The sequence below is a fragment of the Cebus imitator genome, unplaced genomic scaffold (assembly GCF_001604975.1).
Source record: "Cebus imitator isolate Cc_AM_T3 unplaced genomic scaffold, Cebus_imitator-1.0 Scaffold127, whole genome shotgun sequence".
In the NCBI taxonomy this organism is placed as follows: Eukaryota; Metazoa; Chordata; class Mammalia; order Primates; family Cebidae; genus Cebus; species Cebus imitator.
The window spans coordinates 4,911,457-4,937,768 of NW_016107442.1; the positions used below are offsets into that span (position 1 = coordinate 4,911,457).

General features: G+C 39.6%; 1 protein-coding gene across 10 annotated transcripts in view; it reads left to right on the top strand.

The window, feature by feature from the left end:
* LDB2 (LIM domain binding 2) overlaps positions 1 to 26,312 on the top strand; it is a 391,769-nt gene that overhangs the window by 144,367 nt on the left and 221,090 nt on the right. For all 10 annotated transcript variants that reach the window (XM_017540592.2, XM_017540601.2, XM_017540599.2 and 7 more), the window contains exon 2: positions 2,229 to 2,331. In XM_017540592.2, the coding sequence (XP_017396081.1) occupies positions 2,229 to 2,331 (103 nt within the window). The remainder of the gene's footprint in view (positions 1 to 2,228; positions 2,332 to 26,312) is intronic.

Below are 26,312 nucleotides of genomic sequence, written 5' to 3' on the forward strand. Positions count from 1 at the left end.
AGTCTCCTGAGCATGAGTCCTGGCTACAAGCCTGCATGAGTCCTCCTACAACAAGGCAAGGAGCTCAGCAAAGAAACCAACCTGAGACTAAATATTTCCTTTCCACTCTTTCTCCCCTCTTGCTGAACCCCAATCTCCCTCACAAAGACTGTCAGGGAAATGTGGCAGGTTGCTGTGCAGAGCAGAGGATGGGTAGGTCGGAGATGTCCAGTGGTCTGAGTTTAAATTTCATCTGTGACATTTATTTGCTGAGTGTACTGGAGCAAGTGACATTTACTACCTTAGCTTTGGTTTCTGCAGTTGTAAAGTAGAGATAATGTGAGCAGCTTCATTCATTCACAGAGCTGCTTTTATGAGTAATACCATGGGCTAGACACTGTTCTGGGGGCTGGGAGATAAAGCAGCAAGCAAAACAAAACCCCTGTGTACAAGAAGATTATATTTGTATTGAAGAGAAAACACACACACACACACACACACACACACACACACACACACACAGAAGAAATGGATTCTTAGCATGGATTAAGTAGGAAAATACACATAAAGTCGTTAGACTAGTGCTTGGCATGTGGTAAACACTCAATAAATGTTAACTGTGACTCTTTTTCCATCTGTGTAGTGATTTAAAGTCAAATAAACCAATGTATCCAGTCTTCTGAATAGGGTTTCTTTCCCTGGCAGATTCTTCCACTTCTAGGCCCACTGAGTTTTCTAAAATCTCCACGAGCTGCCAGAGCATTGAGGCCGTGTGCCATGGTCTCAGACGTGGAGTGAAGCTGCCTGTTTAGTTGCTCATGTGATTGTCTTCTGCAAGTGGATTTTAAGCCCTTTGAGGGTAGGGACCAGTCCCTTATTCAGCATTCTGAAGGCCTGCGCATAGTTAAGTACCCAATACTTACTTGTTTCTGAAAGGAGAAAAGGCAGAGTAGTTTGTACGTGGATCCATGCATTGCTCTTTGGTGGTTTCATATCTACCCTGTTTTACTGAGAAAAGGATTGGCTTTTGCTATGGTGATTGGAAGGAAGCCAGAGAGAGACAGAAAAATTCATTTGCCTGAGCTGCTTCTTTTCTGAAGGAGAGGATGGCATCAGTCTTCCGTGGCTCCTTAATTATTCTTGCTGGGACTGAGGGCTCATTCCTGAGGCCTGCCAGTGACAACAACTTAATGTTGTCATAAGCAGAACAACTTAATGGGAAGAAGAGAGGCCTGTGATATCTCTGCCAGGACCCAGCAGTGGGACTATTACATGGGGAGTGGCAATTCCCCTTTTGTCTCCCCTTCCATCTGACAGGCAGCTGGGATGCATCTTGTCTTCAACTCACAATTCTCTGGAAAAATATGGTGCTTAAGAATTTTGGGATAAATTGGGTTCTATACGGAGAATTAGGCTGGGATGTGATTCCTCCTGTAAATATGACACTCTGTATAACCTTCTTTATTCACTGTGAGAGGGGGCCATCTTCTCCCCTTGGAGATTAACAGTGATTCTAACTGCCTTAAACTGGGCCACTTCCAAAGTGTTTTCTGCATGAGCAAGAGAAACATTCAACCCAAGACAAACAAACAGAATTATATGGATGGCTTGCATTCTGCTGAACTGCTCTATTTTTAATAATCTTTTAAAAAACAAGCTAGTGGTTGCCTATCTTCTTAAAAACAAGAACAGTCCATATATATGTGATAATTACTTGTCTGAGAGCTTCTCAATCAATCAATCCATCCATCCATCCATCCATCCATGTATCTATACTTGTATCTTTTACAGGATTATTTGCATGCAGTAGAGCTAGGAGCATCTCTTTCGATTAAATTATGTTTAACCTGGTTGTAATATTGTGGTGTCTATTTATAAAAATGAACTCTTGAAAGAGCAGAGAGACAGAGAGAGAGAGAAAAAATGTTGAGTGTATTTTACATTAAATGCAAACTCTTGTCAAAAAAGATCACATTGTGTTTTATAGCACATTTATTAAATCTCCCCAAATATGTCCTGGAGAATTAATTTTCATTCGGTTGGTTTTTAGCTCACTTATCGAATTGGAATTTGAGGCAATTAATTTGAAGAGTGGCCACCTACCCACCCACGCTTTCCTAGAACACCCACACACATATGGGAAGTAACGAGCAAGCAGTAACTGAGTTTTTCTTTCTCTTCCCTTTTCTTTTCCTCTTTGAAATATTTACCACTCTTGCCTGTTAAATAAATGATCTGTCTCTTTACAGGATAGTGACAACCTCTGGTGGGACGCATTTGCCACTGAATTTTTTGAAGATGACGCCACATTAACCCTTTCATTTTGTTTGGAAGATGGACCAAAGCGATACAGTAAGAAAGAAGTTTATTTTTCTAATATTTCCTCTTTTTGTTCCTGTAAGAAAACCACAGGGGTCTTCAGAGAATAGCACAGAGCTGACAGCCTGACAATAACGCCTCTACTCCTGACAATGTTCTTGCTTCCCATCAAGTCATTGTCACCGGGTGGCAGCCCGAGCTGGCTCTGAGAGATTTCTTTCCAGGCTTAGAATGTTTGGGTATTTGCCTGTTTAGAGAGCAGGGTAAATATGAACCAAGTCACCCAGTGATGAGTGGGAGTGGAATGATGGAAAGTTTCCATGCATTTCTTCTCTGCCACCCTTTATCCTTGACGGTTCACACTTGACATCCAATGTTCTGCTTCTGAAGGTTCTTAAAAAAAAAAAAAAAAAAAAAAATCTTCCTACTGTCACTGTATCAGCCACATTCTTTTAATTCCGTCTTATCAATTATCTCAGGTATTTACTGACAAGTGCTATCTTTTCTTGGGCGGGGGGAGGCCACAGTAGCTTTGAACATACAGTTTGGGATTAGTGTTGACAGAATTGTAGTTCCTTGTCTTTCAGGCAAGTGATAACTCTTTAAAGATCCTCAGATTACAGCCTGTGGCACCCTGGGTAACAGCTCATCTGTCCTGATTAGGTTCAGCCAACTTGTCAGAGATCAGATTTTCTAGTTGTGCTATCAGACCAGGAGGCATAGATGCATCAGCACAAGAGCAATTAATGTCCAGTTAGATCAGAGAGAGATGCGTTATTAGAAATCAGTGTTGCACGTAGGAAAGAATCCATCAGAGGAAAAACATCCCCACTGTCACAATGATGAAGACACCAGCCGTGGTATAAATGAGTCAATCCAGAACATTTGAAAAATTAACAGGTAATAGGGTTCTTGATACATACAATTGAAAGCTCTGATGGTTGCTAATCTATTTCAAAGCCACTAGGGAACAACAATTTGAAAAAAATTGGGGGAGGCTTTAGGCAACTTGGTGTTATTTGCATACTCTTAACTATACTAGTAGCATCGATTGCATAATTAGCTGATTAGTTATGCTAATATATGCACATGGTGATTTTGCAATAACGTTAAATAGGGGAGAGTAGCTGAGTGGAGTTGCCACCCAACTGAAACTGGTTGCCAGGCACATCTCTATATTTGTGTCTCATAGACTTTTAAGGTTGTGGGACATTTCTAATCAATATTTTAGGTGAGAGGAAGGGCAGGTAGTATATTAGAAAATGAGCTGTTTAAAGCATCTTTATATACAACAAAGTGACTCCTGGTGCAAACACTGGTAAGCCTGCCTCACAGGAGTCCTGCTGAGTTAACTTGCTCTCTGGTGTGTGGGTGCCCCCCAACAGCCTCAAGCCCTAGAGAGGTGTTTCAGAAGTCCCTGGGAGATAAATGAACTCAGCAGTCCAACAATTACTCCCTGCTCAAAAAGCTGCCTGATCAATGGCGTATAATTTCTAACCAAGCAGTCATCCATCCTCTGAGCCACCTTATTTTTTTCTGAGGCATAAGCTCAGATAGCTTCAAGTTATTATTGTTTTATGTTCCTGTGCTTTGTTGGTTCGGGAATCCATCAGGGACTGCTCAGGGAACTAGAATTACAGTTTTAAAATATGTCCTAATACAACAGAGTCTGACTCTTCCCTCTGGTCCATCCCACCCCAGCATCATTTGGGAGTGAAGCATGATCATCGCCTGTTTAAGATCTTATTTCCATGTACAGGAGTGAATGCCTGACTACGAGCCATGGTTGCCCAGGTTTCTTTGTTTCTCCAAGCCAAAATATTTCCCGAGTGGAGAAGAGAAACAAAGATGATTGACGGTCTTGAGCCGAGTCTCATCAGCTGCCTTGCTGACAGCCTGGTGATGTGCACACGCTGCTGATGTGCGGGCTGGTGACAGCTGATTGACAGCTCAAGACTGGGAGACAAGGAAGATGAAGCTTGCTTAGAACGCCTGACGCACACTGTTTATGCAGCACTCTGTGCTCAGGCACTGCCACTTTAACCCGTTCGAGGTCCAGGCACGCTGTGCCAGGCTGGGCAGATGCCTGGCTGTCCTGGGACTGGAAGCTGCAGCCCTTCCTTCATGCTTCCCAGGAAGCTGAAAGCTTTGTTTTTCTGATGAGGAAAATAAGATTTGGCTATTTCATTTGTATTTGTGAAAAAAAAAAAAAAAGAATCCTTAATTACACACATACTAAATAATAAGAGATATTCTAGCTGAGGCTTTTTTAAGCCTTCACTAGAAAAAACTTTTCCTTCTTCCTCCCCATTGCTGATTTCTGGGCGGGGACTGGGGGGTCCTTTTGGCTCTATGATACCTTATCACTAAGTTGCCAAAAATCCTGTAATCGGTGTTTGCTTGTTTATTTGTTGTATTAGAATGTTATTTCCCTTATTAGAATGTTATTTCCTTGTGGATAAGAGCTTTGTTTTGTTAATTGCTGAATTCTCAGATTAATTCAGGAACTCACACTTAATAGGTGGCTCAGTAAGTATTTGTCGAATGGAAGAATAAATGAGTGAACAAATGAATAGACATTTGTAGAAAAGTTTATATCATCAAGTAAAATGTTGGCAAAGCAATCTTTTACTGAGATCTTTGGACATTTTTGAACGGGAAGAAATTGACCCATGGTGGTCTGCTGACATACTCAGACAAACTCTGGGATATAATCTAATCTTTGTTTATTTTTTTGAGATGGAGTCTCATTCTGTCACCCAGGCTGGAGTGCAGTGACATGATCTCAGCTCACTGCAGCCTCTGCCTCTGGGTTCAAGTGATCCTCCTGCCTCAGCTTACCTCGCAAGTAGCAGGGATTACATGTGCCCACTACCACACCCAGCTAATTTTTTTTTATTTTTAGTAGAGATGGAGTTTCACCATGTTGGCCAGGCTGGTCTTAAAGTCCTGACCTCAAGTGATCCACCAGCCCAGATTCACTTTGGCCTCCCAAAGTGCTGAGATTACAGGCGTGAGTCACCATACCTGGCTGTTCTGATAGATTTTAATAGAAACAAAAGTCCCAGCAGTATAATAATTTAAGAGATGATGATGTCCTCGGTGATATATTGTTCCTTTCATTCAGAATTCAGAAAGCTCCTCAGTATTTACCCTCTTCTCCATGCACCCCATCTCCTAAGCTCTTCACTCCCCTGGCAAGGGTGTGTCCACCCAGGTGGGATATGATTTGGCAGGTTGAAGCCACTGACGTTTTCTCAGAGCATAGGTGGTAATTTGTGGAGAGAGCTTCAGGATGGGCCAGGTTATTAGACTATGTAAGAAATTGGCTGTGCATCCCTAAGGCCACTTGCCTGTCCCTGCCCTGGACCAGGAAGGTGCTACTCTGGCAGCTGGAGAAGACGGCATTTCCAGGGAGGAAGTTCTTCCTTTGGATAATGTGGACTCTAGAAAAGAAAAGATAAGAGGTAGACAATTCCCTAGCAGTAGGTCAGTAGAATAAAGAACATTAGGGCTAAAAACGATTCTTTCTAACAATGGAAATTTGGACCAGAGAGGTTAGGTAGATGCCCCACAGGTGAGGCTGAGCCTCAAGTTTGCTGATTACAAAGTCAGCTTTCTTTTTCTTTCTTTCTTTCTTTCTTTCTTTGTTGCTTTCTTGCTTTCTTTCTCTCTCTCACACACAGACACACACACACACACACAGGCACACACACACACACACACACACCCCTATTCCTACATCATGCCATAGCTAAGGGAAAATAAATGATTTTATCAACACACACATTTCTGGTAACAGAAATAAGGGTCCCAAATAATTACTGTCCTTTATCTGAAACAGAAGACAAAAGAAGCCAAATATCAGGTTCCTCGAAGCCCTCTGTGCACCTGCTCTGCAGTTCTAAGTCCAGCAAGAAGTGTTGCTATTCCCTTCTCTGTCTTGGGTTAGGCTGATCACTTGCTGTTAGTTTCAAGCACAATATTAATTTCCCTTTGTTTTTTTTTAGGCATGTAGCAGAACTGTGCCCCACACTATTCTTCCTTATGAGTCACAACCACCATTTGGGTAATATGCTTCTTAGCCGAACTAGCCTGTGTCCAGGTCCACACCAGCCACATTCTTAGTGGTTCACAACTCTTTTGGAAAATATATCCTTGCTGGGAATAATACTTGGAGAAGGATGTCATGAGGCTCATGTCAGGCAGGCGATTCAGGGCCGAGTGTCTGGATGGTGCAGAAGAAAGGTCACAGGGGTTCAGTGCAAACTTTATTGGGCTTTAATCCACGCTTTGCTTGATAAACAGACTTCATCTTCTCGTGGGCAAATGAGTGTAATACTGCCATGACTGAGCTGGGTGCGGTGTCTCACGCCTATAACCTTGGGATTCCGAGGCGGGTGGATCACTGGAGGTTAGGAGTTCAAGACCAGCCTGGCCAATATGGTGAAACCTTGTGTCTACTAAAAATGCAAGAACTTAGCCGGGTGTGGTGGCATGTGCCTGTAGTCCCAGCTACTCGGGAGGCCGAGACAGGAGAATTGCTTGAGCCCAGGAGGCAGAGGTTTCAGCGAGCTGAGATCCTGCCACTGCACTACACTCCAGCCTGGGCAACAGAGAGATTCTGTCTCAAAAAAAAGAAAACCCTACCATCACTGGCTTCTGAAAATTAAATGAGATGTTATAGTCAAAGAGCTGAGGACCATTTGAAGCACTGAATGATCAATATTTATTATCATTGATATGCCTGGCCTGGCCTCACCACAGCTTCTGTGCATTGAAAAGGCTTCCCACTAGGCAGGAATTATTAAGTTCACAATGTGGACAGCCTGATGCAGAGGCTCCCTGGCCAGGTGGAAGTCCATACGACTTCTTTGCTGGGCAGTTCCTGCTGAAATGCAGGACTGAGGAGATTAGATTCTGCTCCCAGCATTCAAGTGTAGAAACCCACTCTCACTTCTGGTAAGTGGTGAGCAGGAGAAGGCAGTAGAGGGGGAACAGTGATTGAGAATGTGTGGGGCAAAAGACTCCAGAACACGTGGTTAAATTATGCGGAAATGGGCGTTACTTTGGAGGTTAGCGGGGAAATGGTGTAACTACCAAAATGCCGCCTTGTTTCAGAGCACTTTCTGTTAGCCTGTTTCTTCCAGAAAAGCTGACTCTTTTTCTAAATGGCCTCATTTGAAATGTAAGCGTTTGATGGGATGGTGTGTGTAAAGTTTTTAGTGGTGCTTCCATCCCTTTGAAAATGCTTCATAGCTCACTGATGGGCGTTCTTATTAGATTGGATTCCAGTAGGCACATTGATCCCTCTAGATTGAGATCTAGGACAATGCAGATACAATTTTCATTAACCCTTTAACTACTTTTTGTGGTTTGGGGCTGGGGGTCCCAGTAATTCTCTGTCACACACTTGTTATTTCATCTTGACCTTCGTTCTCTGCCTGGAATGAGGATTTCCAGCAGGACAACCCACATTCACAGCCACACTAGCCAAAAGCTATCCCATCGCTGCTGGGGGACATTTCACTCTCCAAAAAGAGAAAAGCTGTTTTAAGAAATGTCATCACTCTCTGTGCCTTTATTTTCCTCAGTCACCAAGGTTCATTAGATAGTCTGAAGATCATCAAATGCGCACCTCTGTGGGGCCATTTCTACACTCGCCCTTTCTATTTATATTGTCTTTCCTTACTTCCTTTACTTTTCCTGAAAGCTCCAATAGCTTTGCAATATTGACTAAGTCCTTCAATTTTGTCTTGTGATATGTGTTTTTATGTGTTGTGTATTTGGACATGTTCCCCTAAGGTAAAGAAATTCTGCAATGGGCCCAAGTAGTATCACTATCTCTGGTTACTGTTTTTCTACTGCTTTTTATTGGTTCGACCTCACACATCTGTATTTTTACTGTGTATGTATGAATTCTGAAAGCATTTTTTTCTCAATTTTCGCGTTCTCTAATATCCCATTACATGATTTAAAATATGTTTCTGGGAAAAAATCACTCCTTGGTAATATACATAAGGCGTTTTGACACCACACTTAATGACTACTATGGCAGGAATGTGGCCACTTAAAGTTACATTTAAAGAGGGTACACTGCAGCACATGGGGAAAGGGATTTCAAGCTCAAGAATTTAAAGCCAGCATGTGTTTTTCCTAGGAATAATGCCTTTATGGTGTCCACCTGAAACCTGGAAAGGCACAGTTTCCTCTGGCCACTACTTCAAGCTCATGAGCCTTCTCAGAAGGCATGGCCAGCTGTCTCTGCAGGCTTGGTCCTCCATAAAGTAATTTTGCTTCCCTAAACATTCCTCATTCCTTTGTTGTTTTTTTTTCCATCCATTGGGATGGAGATAAAAATCATGGACTTTGGATCCACACAGATTCATTTTGAATTTTTGCTCCACCATAACTGCTGGGTGTTAGGCATGTAAGATGACATTAGACATGTTGCTTAAACTATTTTAGCCTCAGTTTCTTCATCTGTAACATGTAGGTAATGATAATGCCAACAGTTTAGGGTACTTGTGATGGTTAAATGAGATGCACCTGTAACCTTAGCTTAGTGCCATTCTTGGAAAGCACACGGTAAATATTTACTGCATGAATTAATGAATGGATGAATGATTGAACAGGTGATTGAGTTAAACCTATGAGACAACAGCCACTTAGAATTACAGTGGAGGACAGTTTCCATTATTTATTTGGCAGATAGTGGGAAGAACTCTGATTTGGGGAAGAACCAGAACAGACTTGTCTTTTTTCTATATAAGAACCAAGAATTCAAGACAAATTGGGGAAAAAATGAATATTAATGGTAAATGGTGATTTGGACAAACAAGTTCCAAACAATTACAACTACACCATCTGCCCAACAGAGAGTGAGATTTTTCATCTCCCATTTTGTTGAGCAAGGAACTGCTGAACATTTTTCAAAAGCTGGTAATTTCTTTGGGCAAGTTACATGTAAAGAGTGGCCTCTGCATCTTGTTCACTGAGGACCGGAGGAAAGGAAATTGATTTTGATTGCATTCAAAAAATTATTTTCAAGAAAAGAATGCACTTCCTCAGAGTAGTCCTTGAGGGTTAATTATGGGAATGGATTCTTGCGGCTGACTGTGGCATCTTGGTTGCTTTAAAACATAAATGTCATTGTCTCAGATGACTCTAGACCATGCATTTATTCACATAGGATTCCATTAAATAGTTTCCGGATGGCTTTAGCCTCTGATGTTGTGATTTTATTTTATTTTTATTTTAAAGATGAGGTCTCACTCTGTCACCCAAGCTGGAGTGCAGTGGGAACTGATGGTGTGATTTTAGTGAGGGTCCGTTCCAGCAGCAGCCTTCATTAGGCTGGTGAGATTTGGAGCAAATTCAGCTAGAAGTAGAGCAGATTGTCCTTCGAAGTTGATTTGTTACTTCATTCATTCATGGATTCATTCATTCAGAGCTCATTGAACTCCTGCTGTTTGTCAGACATTGCCTTCCTAGGCAACACAGTTCTTGGGAGAAAGGCAGTTCATCACAAATTTTTAAATTTACTTTTTATTTTATTTTATTTAAAACCCTTACCTTAAATTAGCATAATCACCAAAGTTGCTCAGAAAGAGACTATTCTTGTGACATTAATGGAAAATCTAGGACTAGTCATAAAAAATACTTGAGAGAAAGCCCACAATTGATAGATGAACTGACAGATTTCTGAAAGAGAAAAAGGAGGCCCATCTCTTCCCATTTGTGGTTTCAAATTGATAGTATCAGAAGTCGCAAATTGGCCATAACATTGAATTGAACAGACATTCCATTCTCTCATGTCTGATAAATACCACACTAATGATCACATGAGATAATGGACAGAAAAGTGCTTTGAATGAATTTAAAGTGCGGTAAAAGTTGAAGGTATAATTATTATCAGATTTATAATTGATGTTTCAGATATGGTATGTTTTTATTGTCCCCTAATATAAGTCAAGCTGTTATGAAACCTGAGATGGTTGTTAGATCTTTTCTTATGGGGTTAAAATTGTCAAATATACAGGCTTAAAAGCAAGTCAGATCTATGACTGCCCTCACGAGCTTGTTTTGGAGGTCTGAATGAGGTACAAACCAGAAAATGGAAATTATGCACTCTTTGTCTGACTCTGTGTGACTATGTTATCTACGGAGTCCTGACTTTCGGTTTTATGGAGTATATTCCCTATAGTTTTCAAACCAAAATAACACTACCCCATAGTGGGTAAAACAAAATGTGTCAAACCTTTTCATTGTCACAATGACAGGTGTTGCTACCAGAATTTATTGTTTGGGGACTGGAAAAGAGAACTGTTCTACACAATACAAAAAAAAAAAAATTGTTAAGAAATACATTATCTGACTCTTTTTACCTTTAACTTTTTATCTTTTTGAAGTTAGGTTTGCCAGATGAAACGTAAGTATACAAATGTAGTACTTGAGACATACTTCTACTACAATATATTTGATATTTATCTGAAATTCAAGTTTAACTGGGCATCCTGTGTTTTCTTTGTTAAATATGGCAGCTTTACTTCAAGGACCCCAGTTCATGTTCAAATGTGAAATCTTGACAATTCCAAAGCAGCTACAGTATGGTGTGAGCATGACGCATTATATGAAAAAGACTAAGAGATCAACCTGTCCTTCTTATTCATAAGTCTTGCTTCTGTTTATGTCCAGAAGCTGTACTCATGAGCCCCAGCTAAAGAAAGAAACGCCCCAGCAGAGATTGGAAGTGAGGCTGCAGGTCAGAGTCTACCTGAATTTAAGTCCAAAGTCTGTATTACAGGCCTTCTACCGTTGACTGTGCCAGGCATCTGGGCAGGTGCTAAGCACACACATAATACAGTGATATATATATGGCTTACCCAAGGGAGCTTGCAGTATAACAAGGGAGACAGACCCATAAACGATGAACTCTAATGCAGTAGCATCCACCCTGCAAGAGTAATGCAAGCAAAGTTCTGTGATGCACTAGAGACCTAATGTACAGCATAATGACTACAGTCAATAATACTGTATTATATATTACGAGTTTTCTAGGAGATGATTTCAGGTGCTCTCACAACAATGGAAAATTATAGAAGGACATAGCTGTATTAGTTTGCTTGATTGTGGTAATCATTTCACCAAGTATATGTATATCGAAACATGTTGTACACCTTAAATACATACAATTTTATGACAAAAATAGAATTAAAAATATAAAAAGTACAATGAGGCACGGAAGAGGGGGTGTTGATCAAGTCTGCTCCTAGTGGAAAATGATTAAGCCTGGCAAAGACTTCTTTTTAACTTTCTAAAACCCTTAGTTCTTAATCTCATGACAGAAAAGACTCTACCATGATTTCCTTCAAATAGAAAACTTTAAATAGATATTTGTAAATGGAACAGATGATGCTGTGCTGGTAAACAGTAGAAATGTGACCCAAGACGTCTGATTATCTAGCCTACAGGTACATTACTAAACCTATGTTTTTTCCTATATTTTAATAAGTTTCCACCATCACAATCTCAAGTGACCACAGCCTGTTTTGTATTATAGAGCAATCTGGAAATTTGTCCATAAAAAGAACAAGGCTTGAGACTCATATTTAGAACCAAACTTAAAACCAAAATTATGAACCAAACTTAGAACCAAACTTAGAACCAAAATTATGCCTACCCAACCTACAACCATAAGACTGATTTTCTTTTTTCTTTGGTGCTTTGGACCATGAGATTGCTAGAGTATTTTACCACATAGTCTCACAACCTCCTTAGCAAACCCAATTATGGCATCAAATTTTACAGAATAAGAAGTTCTCAGCAATGGTTAACTAGGTACTTGAATCTTATTGAATGCATCTTACTGGGTATAATTTCAGTGGCAGCACCTATTTATTTATTTAGCCTTCTTCAATGACTTCCCATGTGTTATTTTTCTGTGCCTGGGGATAAGAAGATGAACAAAATCTCTTGCTTTGAAGGAACTAAAGATCTAGTGGAATATTGTTTCAAAGACTTGATTATTAGCAGATCTTAGCCATGTCTTTTCATAATAGATACCCTCTGCCTCTATTTATGAATCTGTTCCTAATAATGCTTCACACTCTATTTTTACACACGATTTCCAAATGCTACATTATTACCATTTTTTAAATGTACAGCATTTGGAAAAATCAGTGTTCAGCTGAGATGCCGACCTGTGTGCAGTATTTTGTTTTAAATAATACTGGCTGGTGACATTTTGGTTTAGTGGAGTGAGTCAATTCTAGGTATCCTCCCCTATAAGCCAATGTATAGCTTAATCTTCACATTCATGTCAAGTATTCGAGTTGTGAACACACCTTATTTATGCAGATGAGGTAAAATAAAGCTTTTGTTGAAGTCACATTAAATTAGTACTCTTCTACGGCTGTATTAAGCAATATTCAGATGGATTTCATTAAGAATGTAGAGGCTCCATGACAAAATTACCCATCAGGGTATGTTTCATTATTTATTATTTAATCAAGGTAATAATATTGGAGTATTGAATTTAGGAACTCACAGAGCTGGGTGCCTTCATGTATTTTGCTTTTATTATTCATTCCAGGAGAATCAGCTTCACACAACCATTATGCCGTGCTTGTTTATTTTTATGAAGTTGGTCCTTTCCCAATTGGTATTCTCCTTGATACTCTTTGATGGGAACTTACCTGTCACAATATACATTTTTTGGCTTTTCAACAAGTCAGGAGGACTCGAACTTGACAATAATGACACTAATTATCATTTTGAAGATCTGAAAAAGGAGGAAGTAAGGTCACCTGGGAGCCTGGTAATAAAGCCCCTCCCTTTTAATGAAGCACAGCACTGTTACTCCCTTACACAACAAAATCTCTTCTCCATTTTCTTGAAAGCAATAAGAGCATTACATTATTTTTACAAACTTTCCTAAAAATACTTTATGTCTGACTTATTCCTGGCTTTGAATAATCTTATTTGCAATTTGATTGTTTGTCTTTGTTTTACCTTGAAAAATGCATCATTTGCTGTGTCAGGATGAGGTTGTTACACTGAGAATAATGAAAAACCAAGAGCTCTTTCAGAATCTAATTATGAGTTTGCCCCAGTCAGTAATGCTTGGGAGGTTATTTCCTCCTAGACACACATAGTATCCATGGTATCTCCATGTTACTCTCATATTCCAGATAAAAATCAATCACCTGAGATGGTGCTCAGGTAAAAGATAATTATTTGTGTCTGTGTTTTCAGCATTAATGCAGGCTTTGAAAATATCCAAAAAATTAAAGTTAGCTAGCTGAGAGTTGTATTTGTCCATGTAAAAGTTCCTTTGGAAGTGTTCGTCATGTCACATATGTGAAGTACTAGCATTGTGAACTCAGCTATACTTATTCAGTGTTCACTTGAGGCAGTTAGAAAAGTTCAACTTTCAAGCTTTAAAACAATTAATAATAATTCTCTTTTTCAAATCTGCCTGCATAAAATAACTTAATTCGCATTCTTATTTGCTTTCCTTCAATAGGACCATAAGAGAAATGATTAACGGTGTTGGACTGATTATGTAAATAAACCAATAATTATATCCTTAATAGTTCTCCACACTTCTAGACACTGTACCAGAATGTATTTCCTATAAAATGCTTTAGTACTTAGAGCTCTATTATTTTTTTAAAAGATGGGCCCAAAATCAGTAATTATGAGTGTTATTATTCAGGTTCACAGCAGTGCGGCAGCTATTTTTCACTTGATAATTACCTTGTTAAACTAATGTCAGACCAGCGCCATGCCTTATTTCAGAAAATGGTCCACCAGCCCGGAGTAAGCAGGCCCAGCTGTGGAAATACTAAAAGATTTATTAAATCCAGGCTCGTCTTCAGCATTGCCTCATCGACATTAGTTATGCGAGTTATAAGAAGTTTTCTATTTCTCATTAGATGTTTGTAGCATCGTTCCTGAGGTCCCGCTGCAGCTCCTGACAGCTGGTGTTTCCATAGTCTTCCTTCTATTCCTAGCTCTGGGCTTTGTAGCCAACCAGGGCACCATTTAATTGGCACAATCTTGATTCAGAACCTTGAGGAGAAGACCCGTTCTCCTGGAAACTGGAAATACATATGATTCTATTTCACTTTATTATTTATTTATTTATTGAGACCGAGTCTTGCTCTGTTGCCCAGGCTGGCGTGCAGTGGCGTGATCTTGATGCGCTGCAACCTCTGCCTCCTGAGTTCAAGTGATTCTTCTGCTTCAGCCTCCTGAGTAGCTGAGACTACAGGCATGTGCCACCATGCCTGGCTAATTTTTGTATTTTTAGTAGAGATGGGGTTTCATCATGTTGGCCAGGCTGGTCTCCAACTCCTCACCTCCAGTGACTGGCACACCTTGGCCTCCCAAAGTGCTGTGATTACAGGCGCGAGCCACCGCACCTGGCCACCTATTTTTCCATATTTAAAACTGCAGTTTTATGTATGATCTCTTTCCCTTTGGCAAAGAAAAAAAAATCAAGACTCTCCAATATTAGCCATGGTTTTGGCTAAAACGAGACAGATACAGATTTGAATTTTTAGTCCCATGTAAGTGCTTCTTATTATGATATTACAATTTGCCAGAAAAAAAATGGAGTCAGACACTTAGTAGGCTCTTATCTTGGTGTTTTTCAAAAACATGTTCAATAATAACCTATTGGATTAGTTAATAAGTTAAAATGATAAACATTCTAATAACGCTTTACAGTTATGAAATGCTTTCATAAATCAGGACCACCTGTAAACTTACTGAGGGTGAGGACTGTGAGCCATTCACCTTTGTAGTCACTGTGCCTATTGCTGTGATAGAGAAAGGCCCATGGTTAATGTCTGCTGAGTAGGACTGGGTGACCATGTGTCATTCCATCCTCACTACAAACCTGGGAGCAAGTGTCACATTGACAATTTGTATTGAAGAGACGACAAAAGTGAGGTCTTAAAAGATGCAGAATTCAACTCTTCTGCTGTAGAGACCCATACTGTGGACCCTTTACCACCTCACTATTCAGAGCTATTTTTTTTTAACAATAGAGGATCTTTAAACATTCCCTGTTGGGTTTTAAAAAAATTCAAAACTCTTGCTCTGGATCCTGGAAACTTACCTCCCTCTCTCCCCATTCACTCCTCCTAGAAAGAGCACAGGTTAAGAATAATTAGCTCTTCATGGTAAATGTGTACCTGCAGCCTGTTTTTCTTATTGTAGTTAAGTGTAGATTGCTGAAATCCCTCCGACATTGCTGCTACAAAGCTGACATTTATAAATTTTCTTTCTTAACGCAGTATGGGGTCCTCCATATGTCTTCCACAATAACTCTCTATGTTTTCAGGGAATCTAAAGATTTATTTCCTTCCAAGTCCTTGTTGCTGGCATTTTCTCCAAGCCTCCCAAACTGCCAAGAGATGAACTTCAATTTAGAGGAACTGTTACATTTGTCATTGTGAATTTGCTAAACTTTGGATAAATTTGAAGATTTATGCTTATTCGCAAATGGGCCCTGAGAATATCTTTGGAGCTCAGAAAGTTCACGCTTGACTTCCTTTTCACTGTTCTAAGTAAACGAGTTCTTAAATCCCTGCAGTCTCCCGGCCTGGGCTCTGGGTCCCTGCCATTGCCTCAGCCTGCATTCATTTGGAGCAACAGGAACTGAGATTTGACTTACTTCTGAGGTGTAGAGGAGGAGGGCCCTCTCCCTGCTTTGTTTTGTGGAAATCACATACTCAGTCTGTATTTCCAGGATGACCCAATTAGAGAATGCCTTACATAAACCCTCACTTTCAAGACAAATAGCCCAAACCTGTGAGTCAGACAAGCCTGGCTTCAAATCACGACCCTGTCCTGCAGTTACCCTATGACCTCGGTGTTACACCTAATTTCTCTGAGCCCTGCCATTTTGATCTGTATAATAAAAATAATGCCTATCTGACAGTGTTATTATAGTATTTGTGATTAATATGCATATAATCCCTGATACACAGGAGTGTATTGATAAGTGATAGCTATTATAATCAGTATTTATAGGTACAGGTAACATATCAAGAAATTGACTTGGCTTTTACTTGTTCAGGGCAATCCAGCTAGCTGGTAATAGAGTCAGGATTCAAATTAATGTCTCCTAATTCTTTATAAAACATGTGACTTGGATGGGTGTGGTGGCTCACACCTGTAATTCCAGCACTTTGGGAGGCCGAGACTGATGGATCACTTGAGATCAGGAGTTCAATACCAGCCTGGCCAACATGGTGATACCCTATCCCTACTAAAAATACAAAACTCAGCTGGGCCATGATGGTGGGCTCCTGTAATCCCAGCTACTTAGGAGGCTGAGGAAGGAGAATTGCTCGAACCTAGGAGGCAGAGGTCGCAGTGAGCTGAGATTGAGCCACTGGACTCCAGCCTGGATAACAGAGTGAGACTGTGTCTAAAAAAAAGAAAAAAAGAAAAACAAAACACATGGCTCTATTAGTAACTTACTAAAAGTTCCATACTCTTGTTTTCATTTAAACAGTCTAGAAGAAACATGGTTTACAGGACCACGTATCATATTTTGTTCTTTGAATCATCTTCAAAATATTTTAGAGCCAACTACAGGGGGAAATGTTATTAACTGCCTTGATTTTAGTGATGTGCAAAAAATTGGAGATAATCTATTTGATAGGTATTTTAGTTTTCGATTGCAAAATATCAAATTACCTAAAACTTAGTGAATTGAAATAACACACATCTCACAGTTTCCGTGGGTCAGGAGTCCAGGAGAGTTTGCTAGGTGGCTTCCTTCAGGAAGGTTTTTCAAGGAAATCCAACAATCTTGGAGACTAGACTACGAGTTTCACAGGGCAGAAATCAGGTATCATTTGGGGCTGAGGCTTGTTGGCAGAATTCATTTTTTTTTCAGTGGTAGGAGGGAGGTTTCTAATTTTTTTCTGGCTATTAACTGGGGTCTGCTTTCATCCTGGAGGTCTTCTACTGATTCCTGGCATGGGGGTCCCTTCTACAGCAAGCAGCTTACCTTTTTAAGGCTAGCAGGAGAATCCCTCTCCCTTCAACTCTCTGCAACATTAAGGGCTTGCCTAATTCTATCAGACCCACTCAGGAAAATCTCTCTTTCCATGAACTCAAAGTCATCTGATTAGGGGCTTCAACTGCATCTGTAAAATTCATCATGGAATAATATCCGATCATAGTCACAAGACCCACATAGTCACAAGTACATATATATGCACAAGACCCACTCATGATCAAGGAGAGGGATTATGCAAGGTGTGTACACCAGGGGTGGGAATCTTGGAAGCCACTCAGATTTCTTTCTACCATCAGGATATGAAGCATATACATAATTATATTATACTTATAATATGAAGCATCCTGACAAGCGTCTTTTTTTTTTTTTCTTTAAGTTCTGGGGTAGATGAAGTCTCACTCTGTCACCCAGGCAGAGTGCAATGGTGCTATCTTGGCTCACTGTAACTTCTGCCTCCTGGGTTCAAGCAATACTTGTGCCTCAGCCTCCTGAGTAGCTGGGATTACACGCATGCATCACCACACCCAGATAATGTATTTTATTAGAGATGGGGTTTCACCATGTTGGCCAGGCTGGTCTCAAACACCTGACTCAAGTGACCCACCCGCCTTGGCATCCCAAAGTGCTGGGATTATAGGGGTGAGCCACCATACCTGGCCCTGACAAGCATCTTCAAACAAGGGAAAAGGGCCCTGTGAAGCCAGAAAACAAAGGTCATTTTCTGCTATAGGGATGGGAGGCATGGCAGGGCAGTGAGTATAATTCCAGTAGGCAGAGACAGAGGTAAGGGGCAGTGAGATGGAAATGGAGTGGAAGAAGCACATCCCAAGGGCGGCAAAGAAGGTATTTTGGGAAAGTGGTGAATGCTTTCAGTGGGCTAGAACTTGCTGCCCTGTGGTTTTTAAGAGACTTGTGTTTTGAAACTATTAAAATCTATAGAAAAGGTGATGGGGACCCTCTTGGGTCTACCTGATTCTGTAAGAGTCCTGTGCTTTTTCATATGCTGGCTAATGAAGAAGAGAAGAATCTGTCCACATGACTGTTGTATGCAGGGCTTTGAATCCTATCACCATATTCGCCCTTCAGGACCTTGAAAAAGTCTGTTTCTTCTCCACCATTTCTGGTGGAGAAATTTAAGTCTTCTATGCCTTGTAAAATGCCTTTCTCCCCTGTAGAAAAGGTAGACAAGTCTGAAAAAAATGGATTCAATTCTGAAAGCTACACATTAAACCAGCTTGAGTTGGCTGTAGGTAAATTAACTCAAAACCCTGTTGTATGAGAAACAGTGCAAGGATTAATTCATGTGTTCATGCAGCTAATGTGTACCATGTTCCTGCTGTGTTGCTCAATCTGCTTTTCCTCTGGGGATCCATTAAACAAGATAGTGAGGGCCCCTGCCCTCAGAAGGCTTATAATATAAACTCTAGGTCATAGATAATTTAGACTTTAAATTCCTGAGGAAGAAAGAGCTTATGAAGTAAAGCTTACACTAATTATTAACGAATTTCAGTTTTGATAAGTGCTATGAGCAAGATATATGTGATGTTTTAACCAATTTCTACAGGAGGCAGCAGTGAAAGTTGCATGGGGTGTGTGGATGGAGAGTCAAGCTAAACCACTCTGAGGCGTTATAAAGGTTGAAAAAAAATCTAAGTAAAGAAATATATCTTGGAGTGTTTGCATGTATGTTTTGGGTTGACAGAGTGAAGGAATTGTAGATTTGGGATAGACCTGATCTGCTTGGACTCATGCCTTGTGTTTTCTTCCTGATGTACAGGTCCTTATGCATCACAGCCCACCTCATTCCCTAGTTCCCTCTGGGAGATTAATTGTCCCTTCCTTCTGTGCCAGTGCCATGTAGCACACATAGCTGTTGTGTTACAGCTTTCATAGCATGTGGTCATCTGTTTGTATGTGCTCATCTGGGACCTCTCTGGGCATGTCCTCGGACAGTAATCACAGTCTTTTCACAACTTAATCTCCAATATCTAATATTTCACCTTCCCCTACATTTGCTACTGAATGATATTTGTTGAATGAATATAGCAGAACTAGTTGGAAAGGATAGAAATCACATGTTGACAAACTGTAGTGCTTTGAAAGGAAGATCTTTCAAAACAACAGTTTTCCAAAATGCAACGATCTGCCCCAGAATGACAGGCAGAGCTCACCATCCCTACAGCTGACAAACATCCCAGAATTCTGTGTATATACATCAGAAGCAAAGTAGAATTTGAAAAACTCGATTATAACTATTCTCAATTATGAAATTACGTCTTTGATCCTGACCACTTAAGAAAGTGAATGCATGTTTTCACAGGCTAGATTTACACCCATAACTCGCATTACTAATTGGAAGAGTCTTTTCTAGCCTTACACTTCTGAGTTGTGCTTTGCATTTTGATCTCCTTACTGAAAGTTATATTTATGATAAGGAGGATAAGATTTTTTCTATTATAAGTAAAATACATGCATTGCATTAAAGAGATATTCCAAGTAATTATTAGGGCTAGAAAGTATGTCAAACTATGAATGAAAATATGCCTGTGCAATAGAGTAAGGCATCAAGACAGACAGAATAATTGTCACTTAGTATAGAAGAAAAATGTATATTCATATACATGAATTAGATCTCATCCTGAACACAGTTTTCCAGTGGAAGAGAGAAGCCTAAGTGATTGTGTCCCAGAAGTACATGAGTTCTATTAGGCAAGTATCACATTAGCATGAGACAAAAATCAAACCGATGCAGAAAGTTCATGAGGTAGTATCTGCCATGCTGCTTTTAGCAGCAGGAAGGGCAAAGGATATGGAGGGACAATCAAAAGAACAGCTCACACGATTGGAGGCCTGGTGGGATTGATCCATGGGCAAAGAACAAAAGATGTGCGATGTAGCTAAGCAACTGTTACAGAGGATGCATCGTGATAGACACCTATAAACCTCCAAGGCTCACAAGTGGCGTGTTTAGGGCAGTATGCGCCAGGAATATAACTGAATGCAAAAAGACAAAAGAGTTTAAATAGCCGAGTGCCTGCCAGAAGAAAAAATGATGGAAACTGCCTCTTAGAAAGCATTGAAAACAAAGCTGATTTCTTTCAAATGGAAGGTGTCACGGTTTAGTGCTAAAAAGACAAAACCAAGGAATATTTATGGAGTACCACAGTAAGATATCTGGTGACTCTTTCCTATTTCCAATTCCAAGTTTAATTTTTATTTTTCTTCCACTAATCGTATGAACTGTACCATGTTATTGTATGATTTCTTTATTTTATGTTCAAAAACCTCTCTCATGTAACCCAACACATGAACAGATACTTTTATATTGTGATTAAATTTTTAAAAGTATGAACACCTGAATTCAGGTGTAAAATGGAATCTATTGCATTAGAAATAGTTGCTTCAATATACTTGGTGCCTTTATTTTATGTTCAAAAAAACCCCTCATGTAACTCAACAAATGAACAGATATTTTTATATTGGGATTATAATTTTTAAAAATATGAACATCTAACTTTAGGTATAAAATGCAATCTATTTCATTAAAATAGAGATGTGTGTGTATGTGTATATATATATATATATATACATATATATATATACATATGTATATATATATGTATATATACATATGTATATGTACATATATATGTATACATATATATATACATATGTATATATATATATATGTATATTTGCTCTGTTGCTCAGGCTAGAGTGCAGTGGCACAATCTTGGCTCACTGCAACCTCCACCTCCCACGTTCAAGCAATTCTTGGGCCTCAGCCTCCCGAGAAGCTGGGATTACAGGCATGTGCCACTACTCCTGGCTAGTTTTTGTATTTTTAGTAGAGATGGGGTGTCACCATTTGGCCAGGCTGGTTTTGAACTCCTGACCTTAAGTGATCTGCCCACCTTGGCCTCCCAAAGCTCTGGGAATATAGGCATGAGCCACCGTACCTACTTTAATATATTTTGAAATCATAATCACTTATCTTTCTGTCTTTTTTGCTTTTTACTTGCTATGCACCCCTCCAGAAATTTTAAATGCTTATATTATCAAAAGGAGTTTAAGAAACGGACAGGATGTTTGAAGTTCAATATTTTAAAGGAAGATGATTTGGGGGGTGCCTTAGATTGGTTTAATTAAAGAGAAGCCTATTTGAAAGTTTCATCTGGAAGAATTGGAAAGCCATCTCTTTCAATCTCTCTCAGTTTCTCTTTCTATTTCTTTCCTAATTATTTTCTTCTTCTATCACAAAGATTTTGAGACATATTCCAGAATGATAGAGATTTTCCCAAGTTAGAAAAATTAGACCCAGAGTTTTAAACTGCCCCTCTCATCAAAGGACCCCAAATTACTAGAAATATCAGCCAGACTGAATTGAGAAAATTTGCATAAAGTATGAGTAAACAATCCCTGATAAAAATTTATTCAATATGGGACTGCAAATGTTATTTTATCCATTCGCATATTCATTCATTCTACACTTAACACTGCTAACATTTGTTCATTAATTTGCCAAATGTTCTCTGTCTCCCTGTACTTAATACATATGAACCAGATTTTCACTTTCCTCTGTGGATGCCTCTGGTAGCCTTAAGAGTCTTCAGAGAAAATGTGAAAGCAAAAGCGTCTCTTCACATTTGACATACATAAATCTGAATTTTGTATAGCAAAATAAAAATTAATTTTATGTACTGAAGGGTTAACTTTCAAAAGTTGTAAGGGCTAGTCGGTAGCTTTTAGTCTTGGGCAATGGTCCACCTCTTATGAAGCCTATAGAAAAGTAATTTCCAGAGTTCAAAGCTCCGTGTATGTTTTATCATTAATTGATTTTCTCCTCTTCTTCCTCCTCCTCCTCTTCGTCTTTCTGTTTCCTTTTTCTTCTTTTTTAAATGAAAAGAAAATACTCTTCATTGTTTAAGTCTCAGGATGACAAAGTTGTGCTGTCCCCTTTGGTGTAGGGGAGGTGGGTGAGAAGCAGCAGTGGTCTTGTGATGTTTCTAAACTTTGTTTTCCTGAAATCCTACCCAAGACGTCCCATTTTTAGGTTCCTCCCAAACTACTTACCATATTAGATGCTGATACCATTGCTTGGATATTATAAATAGATCCTCTAAGTCATATGCCTTTATACAGATGCTTCTACACCTGTCACTTTAATAACTAAACTGAAAGTAATCTGGGATTAGAGAAGGCTCACATAAGTGACTATTTAATTCAATAACACCTACATGCATGTATTATATTAACTCAATAATACCTGTAGACAACTAGTTCCAGTCATTTGGAAACAGGTAAGTCCTTATTCTAAAGTCCCTCCCTCGAGAAACAGAAAATGTTGGAGAAGAAATGCAAGGAATATACGTTCATTGAAGATAATACAGAAAAGCAAAAGAAAGAGAGAAGGATAGTAACAATTATCCACAATTGCATAGCTCAGAGACAGATCATTCAATATTTTTGTTTGTATCCTTCTGATATTTCTTTGTTTTCCAAGTTTGTATGTTTTCTTTACAGAATCTGAAACATTCTGTATGCACTCTATAACCTGTCCTCATCTTTGCTCAATATGTAACAACCATCTTTTTGTCATAAAATTTTCTTTTATTATGTCCCTTTTAATGCCTGTGAAATATTCTATTTTATAAATTAGCTTCACGTAATTAACTTATCTCTTGCATTGAATGTTATTTGCTTTAGCTTTTTATACTATAGTTAATTGGGCCTTAATGAACATCCTGTCATTATTTGTGAACTAATTGAATTTCCTTTCTGAGAGTAAATTCACAAAAGAAAAAAATGCTAAATTAAAATGAAATTTTAAATTATTGTTTTAAGACAGGAGTGGAGGGCTTTATGCCTGTAGCTTCAGCTACTCAGAAGGCTGAGGTGGGAGGATTGCTTGAGCCCAGGGATTTGAGGCTGAAGTGAGCTACGATCACATCATGGCCCTCTAGCCTAGGCTATAGAGCCAGATCTTGTCTCAAAAATAAATAAATAAACACAATTAAATAAGTAAATATAAAAAAATAAAATATTGTTTTACTTCTAAAGATTTTTAATAGACATGTTCAAATTTTGATTCTTAAAATTTATATCAATTTGAGCTCTTACCAGCAATACATAAGAAAGTCCATTTTCCCTGAGTCTTAGCAGAAGTAGTTATTATCACACACAAAAAATTTTAACTTTCTGGTCTCACTCACTCTTTACTTATACAAAAATATCCATATCTTTTAACATTTGTATTTAAAACTAACTCCAAGCGTACATTTATTAAAAATTTTTTGTTATTCTGATTTTGGGGGATTTAATAAGAATTAATACCTCAGGGAAAACACTTAAGAATTTTTATGTTTCTGGTTTAGGTTTTTCAAACATTATTAATTTAAATGTTCTATATTAAATCTTTTTATGAAGAGGTCTCTGTTGATATGAATTTCTGTTATATTTTATGTTACCTCCTACAAACAAAAGAAGCCAAATTCTAAACTTCTTTTTAAATAAATTGAATAATAGACTGCCAACACTGAGAATTTGAAGGTATGTGGTAGATTATATTTCCAAACCTGCACAGTTTGATGTGTTCAAGAAGATTCTGTGATTTGACCACACAACCACTTGCGTGGCCAGGGCAGGGTTTGAATCCTGCCTTCCCTGTGCTAGATTTACTATGTTTCTCCATTGTTTTCTGCTAAAGCCATTAGCATCCGCTTCTGTTCAGTGTCACATTTATGTCATTCCAAGTGCTCCCGAAATGTTACATTAGATTAGGTATTAGATAAAAGAGTCTAAGTTGGGGGCGAAAACAACCTTTTAAAAAATACAGGCAAGTAGACAATATAAAGATTGGACTTTTGCTTTTTGGGGACAGAAACTCAGGAGTGTTGTGTGTTTAGTCTAATTTCCTTATTTAGTAAGATGTTTCATTGACTTTGTTTTGGTAATTTTCTGGGAGTGATGGAGGGTTTAGAAGTAAAGGCATGTGGGTGAATGAAGCAGACGAGGTAGAGTCTAGAATACATATGCCTATGAACCAAAGGAGGCAGAGGGAGAAAGTGGAGAGAGAGGACGCTTCTTGCCCAGAGCTGAGCTTCAGGGGCATGAGAGAGCTGGAGGTGGGAAGGAGTGGTGGAGGAGAACCAGGAGGCTGGGCCGGCCAGTGGTGGCTGGTGCTGCTGGGTACACACAGGCTGCTGCCCAGAGACTGTGGCATCAATAGGTCCAGCTCCCTGGACAACTGCTCTTCTCTCTCTCTCTCTCTTTTAAATTAATTAAACTTCACACTTTCCTTGGATTTCACCAGTTTTTCCCTCCTGGATACTACACTGTATTTACTGTCACGTCTCCAACAGTGACTTCCGATCTATGACAGTTTCTTAGTCTTTATTTTTCACTATCTTGTCCATCTTGAAAAGTACTGTCCAGGCAAATATCCTGTAGTGCTTACTAATCTGACTGTATAGTTTTTACAGTTTTTCTTGTGATTAGACTTGTGATTGCACTGAGGCTGTAGGTTCTGAAAGAATGTACTGAAGGCGAAATATCCTTCTGTCACATTGTATCAGGGGGTACATGATATTCACATGACATCGCTGGTGATGTTAACTTTCATTGCTCAGTTAAGGTGGTGTTTGCCAGGTTTCTCTCCTGTAGAATTGCTATTTTGTTCTGTCCCGTCTCCATTTATTGAAATAAATATTCATTCACTCTATTTAGTGACTGGAAGGCAGTCACTAAATCCAGCCCACCTGCATGGGAGGAGGGCAGAAGTTAAGCCCCATCTCCCACAGTGAGTACTACCTACACATTAAAATGTGGATTTTTTTTACTTTAAGAAATATTTATTCTTTCTTACCCATTTATTTATATAGTCATTGATTTGAAAACAGACAAGCAGAAGGGAGGAGAACCCAGCTGGCCCCAGGGAGAAAGCAGCTCTTCACCTGGAGGGGTGGTTTGAGCCTCTCTTCTTACAGATTCTCTAGGATGCTTCCATCTCGCCTCCCGACTCCCACCACATCAGGGGACCTCGGACAGAGTCAGGGAAACTGATGTGAAATGCAAGCAGCATTCATAGTTTGATGTCCCCACTACATACATCATTCACCATTACTCACAGCATCAACCCCTGCCATGGAGGAATGGTGACTGTTTTCTTTCTTTTGTACCGGGTGTAGTGGCTTACACCTGCAAGCCCAGCACTTTAAGAGGCCAAGGCAGGCAGATCACCCGAGGTCAGGAGTTTGAGGCCAGCCTGGCCAACATGGCGAAACCCTGTCTCTACTAAAAATACAAAAATTATCTGGTGTGTTAGCAGGTGCCTGTAGTCCCAGGTACTCTGACGATGGGTCAGGAGAATCACTTGAACCCAGGAGACGGAGGTTGCAGTGAGGGGAGATTGTGCTGCTGCACTCTATCCTGGGTGACAAGATCGAAACTCTGTCTCAAAAAAAAAAAAAAGTTGGGAAGCAGCAGCTTTTCCTCATCTTTGAGGAAGTGAGAAATGGTGGGCAAGATAAGGCCTCCCAGATATGGCCATCAGCCAGGGGGCTGGTGCAGAGGAAGGGAAAAGGGTCCTTCAGGGGACAGGAAGGGACTGGGTGGAAGGGGAGTGTCTGCAGATGGACATCTCTGTGTAGGATTGGGGAGAAGGTGACAGCCGGGAAATAGGGACCAGCAGTGCAACTATGTTTGCTAGAGAACCTGTTTTTGTTTTAATGAAGTCTCATTTCATTCATGACAACAAATTCTGAGCATCAGGCACTGTTCCAGGGAATAGAGATTCCACTTCTGAAATTCCTAGAGATGAGTAACATTGGCATGTTTCTTAAATCATTTCCATTCATTCATTCATTTATTCCTTCTCTCATTTGCTCATTTGCTTAATCAACTGGATTAAATACATAGTTGTAGGATGAATTATCCCAGTGAGTAGGTTTTCATACACTTTGCTCCAAGA